The following is a 13593-nucleotide window of genomic DNA, read 5'->3' on the forward strand; positions in this document are numbered from 1 at the left end:
CTACAAAACTGCAATCAGTGCCTTGCTAAACACTTACTCTTCAAATTCCTGTCTCAAGCACGGTCTCCCTGGGAGCCAGCAGCCAACAAGAGTGCTTTGCTCTCAGACCAGACTACTTGATGGAGAAGAAGGAACATATCCAGAATCCACCCACCTGACAGAACATAAAACTCTTAAAGAAAAGCCTGCTATAATGCCATGGTTCTTTAAGTAATATTCAAGTCTGTGCACAGAGAATTTGCAATCGCACAAAACTGGGACATTTAATGCCTCACATGTAGCCAGCGTAGGACATGAACATTAATAAACCTAGACTGTCCCACACAAATATGGACTGCTGGCAACCTCAGGAAGGCTATTTGCATACTAAAAAAATAAATAAATAAAAGCTCACACAGTGATACTGTGAAAGTGCTTGAAGGCCTTATGCATTTGTCCACAGATGAGACTCATATCATTCTGATTCACAGTTATTAAAGTACTCTATAAAAGAAAAGGCTAAAATAAGGGAAAGGAGATGAAACAAGGTCATCGTTCTGGTCTATTATTTGTTGACCTGGCAAGTACAGTCCCTAAAATATCTTTACTGTTTTTGGAATTACATTTCCTGTAATTAAAAAACAGTCTAAGGTTGTACAAACTCCTTTCTATATTACACATTTGAAGAAGGCATAACAACAATCTAAACACAACACCTGTATGCATAGAAAAAGCTCACAGCAGCATACATGCAATATTTTAACCTGACATACACCTCACTAACAACAATCTATTCAGCATCAAGGGTTAAGAGCTTAGTTAAAAATGAATCATTTCTGAATTCTTACCACAAGTTTACCAAAAACGGGTGTTCTAGGCTTTGCATTATCTGTAGTTCTTTAAATACGTTTTTCACCTCATTGCGTTCCACACATTTCTGTTTGTTCATGTACTTCATGGCGTACATTTTTTTAGTATCTTTTTTCTGTACAACACACACCTGGTTAAAATAAAACATTTAGTTTACATACATTCTGAATTAAGTATTATGACAAATTCTAAGCATTGTGGATCATTGTATCTTAATTTTTTTGTGTTACTGATTTCTATTTTAACAAGTTACTTTTGTCCACACAGCACACAGATATATTAATTCCAGACAATTCCACCCATACCTCTCAACCTCTTAGAGCAAAATAAAAATCTGGACAATGTCATAAATAATGGGGGGACAAAAATAGGGACAATTTTTAAATATTGCTCTTACAGACTTAAAAAAGTTGATAGAATATCAGATTTTGCATTAGCATGAATATTTCTGAAGATCATGAAGTCTGAAATTCAAATGTCTGTAAATATTTTCTGACTTCAATAATTTGCCAGAAAACCAAACTTTTATGAAGAACAGAGTAAAAATATGAAGCAAAACTCTGTACATTCTGCGAAAATCTGGACATTTGAGAGGTATGATTCTGCATCAGCAGTTGTTATAGCTCTTATTTGTTGTGTATTTAGAAAATGATTCACTGATTTAGCAAAGAGTAGAGTTTACCAGTATTCTCCTTAAAACCTACTTCTGCCCCCTGCCATGTGTCATCTCCTGTTCAGCCATGCTGACTAATATACCACACACTCACACACACACACACATACATATATATATATATATATATATATATATATATATATATTTATATATATATATATATATATATATATATATATATTTCTATACATATATGCATGCATGTATGCATCCCTTAGCAATGAGATAATGGTCAGTGATATGCAAAGGGTGTTTTTTCATGGACATTAGCATTATCTTTCAGACAGACAATGAAAAAACAATTTGATTTTCTTCCGAAAGTTGTGACTTCCATCAGCAGGGTAGTTTTAGACCTATGCTTTAAGCCCTTAGGCATTTCAGACCAAATAATTTCAGCTCATGTCCCATGAGTGCAAATAAAATATAGTCTAATTACATTACTAATTCCATGGTCCAACTTTAAAAATGTAAATGTGTGGCTTTTCTAGGGTAACTATAACTTTTGTCTCTTAGCTTTCATCTTGCTTTGTTTGAACACTTTAAAGTCAAATAGCTGCCCGATTCTCAATGAGTGCGTCTTTCAGAAGACATGGACAGTTGGCATCATATAAAGTACTAGTTTCACCAATATGGGACTCATACTAACAGGCCCAGGCAGCTTTGACACGTACAGTAGGAGTGGCACCACCCGTTTTATAACCAAGATCAACATAGATTGTTGGAGGAGAATACTACACAAGATAATAAAAAAACAGCACTATATATGGAACTGGGACCTGGCATATAAATGCCATTGATTTAATAAAATAGGCCCTGGTCAACAGGTCTTACCCAGCAACATTAAAGTGAAGTTCCACCAAGCTTGTGCGGTCCACCTGGTTCTCCTTACAAGCACCTTTTTTAAACACAGTGGAGAGCCCAAGTGCAGAACGGTAAATGCAAATGTGTCCTACTGGGGCAAGCTCACTTTAAAAAAAAAAAAAACCTTTCACACCTACTGTAACAAAAGTTAGTGTGCTACCTTTTGTGCCACTGACATTATTATTATTATGATATAAGAGGGTTATGAGAGCCACCTTCTGCTAAAGACCTTGTAACATATGTCAAATATTTGCCTTGTCTTGGTATGGTCATAGTGTTCTGTTTCACAGCAACTATCCACAAATACAGAAACCAAATGACATTAAAGTCACTGGGGCAGCAGCAGGGCTCAGAGAGACTAATATTGTTTTCCATATGTTATCAACTGTAGATGATAAGCCAAGATGGCTTCAACAACTGAAGCTGTCTTTAATAAATGAGCAGCTTTATACATCTGTTTATATAGCTAGCCTGAAATTAATGGTGCAACTATATTTTATAGAAGATGTATTTTCAAATTGTAACAAGTACTCAGAAAGAGCAACAGAACTTCACAAGGCTCCACTGGGAGTAGTTGCATATTTTGTTTCATGAGTAATGCACGGAGTACTTAACTTATCTGATTTCCTTATAGCTTGCCCTTGGTCTACTGCATGCTTGGCACTCAGAGTCTGCAGTTTCAGAAAGCATGTTCTCTGGGTAGATTGTAGTTCTTGTGCAAGACATTGAGGTCACTTAGTCCCACAAAAACATAGAAAAATCTTCCCACTGAAAATTATTGTACAGGCTGGATTATGAGCTATTGTTTGGTCACCCTGCGCCAAAGCAGTGCAAGCAGATGAATAGTAATAAAAGGGTCACATTTGGTGTACTTTTACTCTTTCCCTACGACCATTCAGTAAGTGGAGAGTGTCCAGCTAATTGGGAAAAGCTTCAGAGCTGGTCCATTGGTTGTCATCTAGCCCCCCCCCCCCCCAATGAAACCAGAGTAATGACAATGCAGGTCTTTAATTTGAAATGCTTTTATTCCTTTTCCCTACTAACATCCAGCAATTGGACAATTCCCATCTATTTAAAGGAAAAAAAATGTTCTAGCAGGATTATGAGGCCATCATCTCGACCCCTCCTATAACATATGCATCATGGAACTCATAAGCAAAGACATTGGTAACCTCCAAACTCTGGATCCCATCCAGTTCGGGTTTGTGAAAGGCAGATCATGTCTCCTGAACCTGATCAACTTCTTTGAGGCAGTCACCAAAGCCATATATAAGGATAAGGTGGTTCACACAGCCTATCCTGACCTCACCAAGGCTTTTGACACCATCCCCCATTCTGGAATTCTAGCTAAATTCACTAAACTAGGTATAAATCCCTATGTCACAACATGGGTTGCCAACTGGCTCACTGACAGAACCCACACTGTAAAAGTTGCAGACTCCAAATTTGACCTCAAAGCAGTGATAAGTGGAGCACCACAGGGTTCTGTCCCAGGACCTCTCCTGTTTGGTATCTACTTCTCTGAAGTACAGGCTAACACAGAAGGCCTCTGGCTAATGAAGTTCACAGATGACTGCAAACTAGGAGCCATAGTCAAGTCCCCAAATTTTGGACATCCTACAGAAGGGCCCCGCTGAGACAGATGCCTGGTGTCAGAGTCATGGCCTCAAGCTCAGTGCCAAAAGGTGCAATGTCACCCCCTTTGGTAAAAACTCTGTACCCATGAACTACCACATAGGCAGCAATCTACTTAACACCGAATGCATGATAAGAGACCTTGGGACCCAGGTAGACAGTAGTCTCTCCTTTGATAGTCACATCGCCACAGTAGTCAGGAAGTCCTTCTACATGGTACACCTCATCATAAAAGGGTTCTCATCCAGGAAAAAAGAGGTCATTGTTCCCCTCTACTCGACACTCATTAGACCCATTATAGAGTACAACACCCCTTTTGGAATGTACCTCACAAGACATCTGCAGCAGCTGGAAAGGCCACAGAAGCACCTCACAAAGAAGATTACTGGCCTCAAACAAATGCCCTACACTGACCGCCTCAAAAAACTCCAGCTTTACTCCGTAGCACATCGCCTACTCCAAGGTGATCTCTGCCTAACATATAAAGCTATGTCAAACCCAGAGCTGTTGGACATGCTACACCTAAAGAAATCCCAATCTCTCTGAGCTACACACTCTAGGGACCTAAACTTTGTCACCACAATAAACATGACATGCTGGAGGGATAGATTCCTGTCCCAGAGACTTACCATACTCTGGAACAAGTTACCCATCTATGTCAAGCAAAGTTCTTCATTAGCACTCTTCAAGAAAAATCTTGATAAGTGGATGGGAAATGGTAAATACACCCTGGGGATCACTTCTGTGTCTCTGCTCAACAGTGGCACAGGAAAATAACTTTCTTGGGTGGCGTAAGCCAGGGAACCTTGTTGGCTAGGCTTACATAGGCCCTTGGGCCAATAGCCTAGTACCTACCTATGAACCTATATGATTCAGAGCTGGTCTACCAGTTGTCATCTAGCCCCCCCCCCCCCATCAATGAAACCAGAGTAATGACAATGCAAGTCTTTAATTTGAAATGCTTTTATTCCTTTTCCCTACTAACATCCAGCAAATGGACAATTCCCATCTATTTAAAGGAAAAAAAATGTTCTAGCAGGATCATGCAACTATCATCTCGACCTGTCCGTCCTATAACATATGCATAATAGCAATACAAGTCTCTTGTTCAAGGTGTATTCCTCGTCTAGCAACACCTGGAAATTAGATGTGGCCATCTACTTGGAGAGCTAAGGGTTGTTGAACCAGCTTGTTACCCATATTAAATCATCAAAAATGTTTCAAAATTTTCTTCCTTTTCAGCTACCTCTTTTTCACCTTCCCCATATTCTCCTTATTCATTTTATTAGTCTATGAATAGGTTTCTTCCTTACTTCACATACCCAGCATCGTTCAGGGCAAGCCAGTAAAGGGTAGGTAAAATTACCCCTCCTCCTTTCAGTGCATTCCTATCTTTTACTTCCCTACTGACCCTATTTGTTTTAGTACCTAATTATTCTGAAGCACTGGGTGGAAGAGTCCTTCTTCTGCCTACTTCCTCTCCCTTACTTAAAAGCTCCTTAAGACTTTTTCTTTACATCTTACCCAGTTCCACTGTTTTTATAGAGAAGTGCTGGAGTATAGTGCCTATTTTGTGTGCTTTGACTCTACCACTTTAAGGGCTCAACATTTTCAATTTACACCTTTCTTCCTCCCTGTACCTAGCTGGATTACCTACTTAACACAGGTACTACTTGTGCAGACATGTGCTGCACATGTCCTTACTTATGGATTTTATTCGTACTACTCTTGTGGGTGAAAGTCCCATTTTTTCAGTGCTATAAACATATTACTGTTTTGGATCTGTTCTGGTGTCCTGACATACTTTTTTAACAGTGTGCTGTGATCCTTAATTGTCAGACTGGCCTAGGCTCTATGCTGCAAGTTGTACAACTCTTGGTCCGGGAGCTGGGCATGTGGAGAAATGTGCACAGACCTCCTGAAGGCAGCGATTATAGACATTACAAGGATGCTGCAAGTTGTGAAATGGTTGGGACACAAACCTTGGCTGCTACAGTCCTAATGCCTGCACTTGCTCGAGGCATGGGTCACGGTGAGTCATGGAGAGGAAAGGTGGGTCCATTTGACCCAGAGAATGAGGAGAGGAGGTGGTGATAGCTGACAGACAGATGCATGGAAGGCAAGTGGTAAAAAATAATGAATGAATAAATATATAAATAATTAAATAATATAAATAAATAAAAACTAAAATGGTGTCTGGATTGGACTCAGAATTATAACAACCTTCTGGACATTAGCAGATGACATCTTATTCAACATGGACAATGGCAACCTCATAGCAGCCATCTTTCTTGATTTAATAAAAGCTTTTGATTATGTACACAACTTTTTATTGCAGAAGCCCCTTTTAGCAATATGAATTAGTTCCACAGCTACCAAATGGTTCTTCAGGTACATTTCCCTAACAGAAAGAACCTTGAGGGTCATAATTAGAACCTGACATTCCAGTAATTAAATGGTTGGCAAATGACGCTAAATAGGTTTTATATTAGTGACTCAGCTGTGCTCTATTTTCATTAATCAATACCCGTTTATCTTCCCTAACTTCACCTAAAAATATGTATACAGGCAATATGTCTATTTATAGATCCCACCACAGGCATGCACATACACATGTACATATTAAATGACAACCAGAAATTAATCTCCACCTACTAACTCAGTGTCACGATATCATGAAATTGCTTCTTAGCATAACAAAAACAAAACTGATGCTTTCTGGACACAAGAAAATCTTGCTCCTGTTCCTCCTTGCCATAATGGCAAAACAAAGGAAACAACTTTTTCATTTAGATACCTTTGCATTTCCTTCCACATAAGCTTTGAGTGCAACTTACAAGGCTACCTTACAATCTACATCAAATGTAGCATTCAAATATCCTCAAACTGCATCTGCCACAAGTAAAAAACAGAATGCTGTGTAAGCCATCACTATTACAATATGCTGCTTCATTACCCAAGCAATGACAGAGAGCACAGTTGCACCATAGTACAAAAAGGAAAATGGTTACTAATAAAAACAGAGAGTTGAATTACTTGGGCACATCTTGTTGCTTAAACAAAACCATCATGCAATAATCACAGCTTTTCAATCTTAGCCCCAAGAAAGTTGTCTTCCTAGAAAAAAAGTCAAATGAATCTCAGTGTAATTGATTTATTTCTTCCAGTAGCTCATGACTTAAACAAGCCGTGGTGGTGCAGCGGTTGGCGTTGTCACTATAGTAAGAGGTTTTCTGGTTCAATTCTCGGCTGGGAGGGCCTTTTGTGTGAAGTCTGCATGTCCTCCCCATGGTCGAGTGACATTAAAGACATGCAGGTAGGTGCGTGTGTGAATGGGTGTGCCTTCTTTGAAGGTTGGGCATCGGGCTGGCACCTCGGCACCCTGAAAATCCACTGCCAATCATTAGCGAACTGGGGTTCTGCTGTGGCAACCCCTTACCGGGAAAAGGCAAAAGACATTAGTTTTAGTAGCTCATGACTTTCATATCCAATGTGTATGCTAAAAACTTACTGTATAAAGACAGCATAATGCTTTATCAGTAGAATAGCTCCAGAGGTAGTTGCTACACACACACAGGGCAGGAAACCATTAAAGAGCCTAGCCTAAATTCTCAATTGCCCCATAGCACTGCCAGGTTAAGTGATTTTCTCAAGATCACTTTGTGGTTAAATGAAGGACAAAGGTATCAAACCTTGCTACACAGGAAGTAGTTTATTAACATTTCACAGCCTTAAACCTCTTTGCCAACTATCTTGCAAAGGACTGCAATGGGTATTCTGGAATGGGAGTTGACATTCAGTAGGTTCATAGGTAGGTACTAGGCATGCAGTCCAGGAGACCTTTGAGGAGCCTAGCTGAATTTTTTTCCCCAGGTGCCCCAAAGCACTGTCTGGTTAACTGACTTGCTCAAGATTACATAGACAGCTGCGAGGATTAAATCCTGTATCAGAGAAAGTTTCTCCCTAACCGCTCATACACCTTATTCCTTTGTGATAACTGTCAGACCAAACAGAAACTATGCAGGTTCTATTGAGATTTGAACTCAGATTGTTGGATTTTGAGGCCAGAGTACTAACCATTACAGTATTATGTAGTATGATATAAACAGCTTAATAACCGGTTTATAATTTTTATAAGTAACACCATATATATTCCACAATAACCTCAATTATTATATCTATTATTTACCATCAACCAGTTTGTATTTTTTAGTATGAAATTATAGTACAAAATATATATATATATATATATATATATATATATATATATATATATATATATATATATATATGTATGGGAGCACTACAGAATCCTGAAAGCCCAAAATCCTGAATGTTCAAAATCCTGAAAACTCAAAATCCTGAAAACGCATAAGATACCAACACTTACTATATTCCAGCACAAGTACATACAGAAACAAATAAAACACAAACCATATTACTCTTCTCCAAGTATAAGCAAGCCACCCTGCAGCCCCCATGTGGGGGTGCTGCACCCCCCCCCACACCCCTTGCTACTTAAATATATCAACTCCGAGATTGTGCCCCCCACATGGGGGGGTGCAGGGTGGCTTGCTTATACTTGGAAAAGAGTAAATTTGTTTCTGTATGTACTTGTGCTGGAATATAGTAAGTGTTGTCATCCTGTGTGTTTTTAGGATTTTGAGTTTTCTCACTTTTGAACTTTCAGGATTTTGGGCTTTCAGGATTCTGTAGTGCTCCTATATATATATATCTATATATACACACACACATATATACATGCATACATATGCATCTACATATACATATATTTTGCTGGTGGTGGTGGTGGTGTATTCTTGCAGTTCTTCCACTATTACGTACCCTCCAAGGCTGAGACTGAAACTAGTGCATGTGAATCTGACACTATTTAAACAAATTTAAATAACACACACTTGTTTACTGTTTCAGTTACAAATTCCTACAAATGTCCTTATAAAAACATATCATTCATGAAAAAGTATTCCTTTGCAATCATAAAAATTTCAAAATTCACAATGCAAAAGTGTGAATCACGACAAATAAAACTTAAGTACATTTAAATGCATAAATAAATCTGCGCTAAAAGGTATTCCTTTACTATAGGACCCTTGACCACCAGTTCTCAAGTAAGGACAGCCCTAGGCTTGAGCAGAACCTGCTGCATGATTAACTATCTCTTTTAATGTAATTGTTCTAGGAAGCCACACATCATGAAGAAAATGACTGAGGCATGCTGGCAATTCTCAATTATACTACATTGAGACAATTTTTATGAAGGGTTCAGAATCAAACCAATAAACAGATATGTGCATAGCATAGTTGAGATGCGCACTCCACTTGTTCGGTATTACTATGATTAGCCAATTTCATTCTGCGAGATGATTGTTTAAAGACACAAATGTCTGCACAATACTGCTGCAATTGGACACTTCAGCTTTAAAGAGATGCACATTGTGACTTCCCCTCAGCTGTTCACAGTTACTGGGCTATGACGAGTCATCATAAAACTTTAGTGTCTTTTATTATTGCACATTTTACTTTGGACCCTTATCATTAAGTAAGCTTGCTGCTGATTTACTTCAATGACACCGTTGAGGGGATTACTCTTAGAAATGCCTAAAAAGTGACTACTACAAAGAGATGGCATGTAAACATTAGTAGGACGTTAATGGCTTAAATTACACCTGTGTACTCCTAGCTATCTCAATTTCAGTGTTTGCACGTGTATTTCAGTGAGCAATAATTCACTCATAAATGGGCTCAATCAGTTACAACGTTTTTGTCCTATGAAACAGTTTAATACAATCTGGCCAGTATTCCTCGCCAACTGCATTTATTTAGCATATTACAAACAGCCATGAAATCTTGCTACTTATTGAAACAATGCCTGGATATTTTCTAATACATCAGCCAAGAAAAATAATATAAAAAAGTCTGAAAAAATTAGACTTTGGCTTATATAATAATGCATTCTTGTTTTACCCCCCACCCCCACAAAGAATTACTCATATGTAATGTCGATAGTCTATTTTCTCATTAACCTATCATATTAGTTATGGGTTCAAAAAGTAAAGTGATTCATAACAACTCAATCAGGTATCTTTGAAATGTACAGGAAAAAATGGTATCATTTATTTTATAATCAACTAAGACCCACTAAGAAGGATCACTATAACAGGATGGCAATGTCTTTCGGCTTTTCCCAGTTAGGGGTCACCATAGTGGAACTACGGTCCGCTATTGAGTAGCAGTGGATTTTTATGGTGCTGAGTTGCCAGCCCGATGCCCAACCTTCAAAGAACGCACAACACCCATTCACACTCGCACCTACCTGCATGTCTTTAACGTCACTCGACAACAGGGAGGACAGACTCCTCACAGAAGGCGCTCCAGCTGAGAATCGAATGGGAGAGCCACTTGCTGTGAGGCGACAATGCTAACCACTGCACCACGCGGCCCTACATCACTAAAACAGGATGGTATGGAGGTCAAATGCCACAGTAAAGTAATGTTTTACCAAATCTGTGCCAGCAGCTCCTCTGAGCAAGTGCTTTTTGCTTAAGCCTAGTGGAGAGTCCCAGTAAAAAAGGTAAATGAGGGTGTGCAGTAGTATTTGTATAAGGTAAATGAGAAGGTGTAGTGCTTGTATAAGGTAAATGAGGGTGTGCAGTAGTATTTGTATAAGGTAAATGAGAAGGTGTAGTGCTTGTATAAGGTAAATGAGGGTGTGCAGTAGTATTTGTATAAGGTAAATGAGGAGGTGTAGTGCTCGTATAAGGTAAATGAGGGGGGGTGCAGTACTTGTATAAGTTAAGTGAGGGGGTGAAGTGCTGGTACAAGCTCACTTAAAGATTATTTCTAAATCTTTCTTCAGCAGAGGGAGAGTTAACCTTGGGTAAAAAGGTGACAAAGGATCACTGCTGAGACACACTGTAATCAGGTGCATTGATTAACTGTGCTATGATTGTGACACACAGGGCACCTCACACTGTTGTGAGTTTATAATTTAAACATTTAGTTGTCACTATCATCAGTGCCTTCTTCCAGTAGTACAAAGGAATCAAAATAAAAGAGATCCGAGAAAACATGCATCATGTATTTGTGCTATACAGATGTGGGATGCCTGCTGAAATGAGGACTGTAACCGTGACCATCAAAATAGTAGTACCTCATATGGGGGAATATATAGTAATGCCCAAGGTTGGGATACCTCTGACAATTCCCCCTTCTTTGAAGTACAACTATTTTGGTTGTTAACATTCAAGAGAAGTAAAAATGTTTTACAAAGGCACAGAATCCCACATCAGGATTGCAACCAAGTATAGGTATATGACAACATAGGTCCAGTTATTAAAAAAATATAGACTCAGATTCAAAGTGGCCTATCCATTAATTCTGATTTTACATGGAAAGAGTCTTATTATAAAAGCTTCAGTGCTTCACAAATGTATCAGATATTGAATGATTTAGTTGATCAGGGATAAAGAGTTTAGTAAGTGTCTTATGTTTCACACAAAACAATGTATTGCTATTATAAAATGTGTTGGTTCAGGTATGTTGTGGGCAGATGTATGTAAACATTAACCAATGGTGACTGGGTAAGAACTAAATGATCTTAATCCTGTCTACTTTTTTTTTTTTGCTCAGTAACTTTTAGGCTCACCACAACCTGAGTTGTTTGACACTGAATTGCCTGCAGTATTACCCAGCAGTGGGGCAAAGTTAAAATAAATAGTGCTAGTAGTTTTTGTCTTCTGGTGAGAAGTAATACCAGTGTTTTTATTCTGAGGTGCTGATACTATAAGAAAGCAATAATGGAATTATATTTTTATTGAAACTATCATAGCATTCTTGGAGTTACTGTATGTTGATAGTAAGGTTCTGGTCACTCAGTTTATGGTGACAGGGTCTATGTCACATCATTGAAGGATCACTTTTGTGAACCTCTTTTTGTTGAACCAAAAACAGTGAATGTTCACTTAAGTGAATTTTCACACCAGCAAATTTTTACACAGGAAATGGAAGTAGTTAGCCAGCATTCAACCTCAACACACAACGCAGTATGTAAAACCCACCCAGGTGGGGGCTGCACCCCCCACATCTCCCTATCTATATATACCAACTCCGAGATCCCACTACAGTGGGGGAAAAAGGCAAATTTCCTGATGTTGGCCAACAACTTCAATTCCTTGTGCAAAAATTCACTGATGTGAATCTTAACTGTTTTTAGGTCGACAAATGGAGGTTCGCAGAAGTGATCTTACAATGATGTGACATAGGCCCAGTGGTGAGAGTACAAAAAGTGCTTTTTGTGTCATCTAAAATATTTCCTTATTCATGTTTATTGTTCTGATCCACAAACTAATTTGGTTGATCTTCCTGTTTTACAGAAACATATTTGCTTTGCTGTTGATGTCCATACCCTACCTGTGGTGGATATATATTTTTAGGAGCATCCCCATTTAAAGCAATAGCATACTATGGGGAAAAATACTATGTAGAACTGGAACTTTCCAAATACATTAATCATTTACGTTTATTGCCAATTATGTATATTGCCAATTTCTTCTTACCAGAACCAATAATAATTGTCATCTAAATGTTATTCCCTCTTAGTAATGACAACTTGGCCAGACTAATGGGGAATCAGTTTACTATGAACAGTACATTTTCCAGTTTAGTAAAAAAAAAAAAAAAAAAAAAAACATTTACTGTTTAATTCCATGTTCTCCTATGCTTTCCAAAGAGGGTCATTACCTGGACTTTTGTACTCCATGTGCACTATGTACTAACTCCCTGTTTTTATATAATGATCATGAAAGTGGTTATGTTTGGTTGGATAGCTATCCCTACTGATGGCAACTAACCCGGTCAACTGATATAAAAATAACAGCCGAAATATAATAACATATTAATAAGTAGAACCTAATTCTCAGACACTGATGTCTTTTATAGTAGATAGTAGGGTAGAAGACCATAGTAAATAAGTCCTGCCCATTCATCTTGAATACTCTTTGCTCCATATTGTTTCTTTTAGCCTATTTCTAAATACATTTGGCATATTTTTGAAAGGGATCATAAACTACAAAGCAATATTTTATTCTTAATATTCTGACTATGCACTCAGAAAAAAAAAACATAATAGATATTTGCTTTTAGCCTCCTTGGACATCAAATAAATATGTATGAATGCTGATTCTGTCATCAGTCACAATGCATACAACTTACATGATGATTAGATGAGTTACCAAATGTACTACAATTATAACCACAGTAACTGCAACAGCAGTAGGTGAAGTCTGGAACCTAATATGAATAATTGGATTTATAGCTGAATGTGCCATTTAATTTAATGAGTTTTTTGGCGGTCAGTATATTATGTCAGGAGACAGTGGTATGGACTTGGGGTCAGTGTGGGTTTCACAAATTCTCTTCCCCAGTCTTTTGGACCAAGGTGTTAATTATACAAGTATTTTAGTTAGGGGGGTTTATGTTAGTTACATGTTGATTTGGTTGTGAGTTTCAGTGAGCTTTTCAGTGGCTGGGTTAGCTACCCTTTTTTCTCTCCC

At 38.2% G+C, this 13593-nt stretch overlaps 1 protein-coding gene across 3 annotated transcripts in view; it reads right to left on the bottom strand.

The window, feature by feature from the left end:
* Positions 1–13593, bottom strand: part of LOC122799824 (serine/threonine-protein kinase 32A-like) — a 1819471-nt gene that overhangs the window by 1545954 nt on the left and 259924 nt on the right. For all 3 annotated transcript variants that reach the window (XM_044069142.1, XM_044069143.1, XM_044069141.1), the window contains exon 4: positions 828–979. In XM_044069142.1, the coding sequence (XP_043925077.1) occupies positions 828–979 (152 nt within the window). The remainder of the gene's footprint in view (positions 1–827; positions 980–13593) is intronic.

This window comes from Protopterus annectens, chromosome 4.part0 (assembly GCF_019279795.1).
Source record: "Protopterus annectens isolate FY-2018-M chromosome 4.part0, PAN1.0, whole genome shotgun sequence".
NCBI classification, from domain to species: Eukaryota; Metazoa; Chordata; order Ceratodontiformes; family Protopteridae; genus Protopterus; species Protopterus annectens.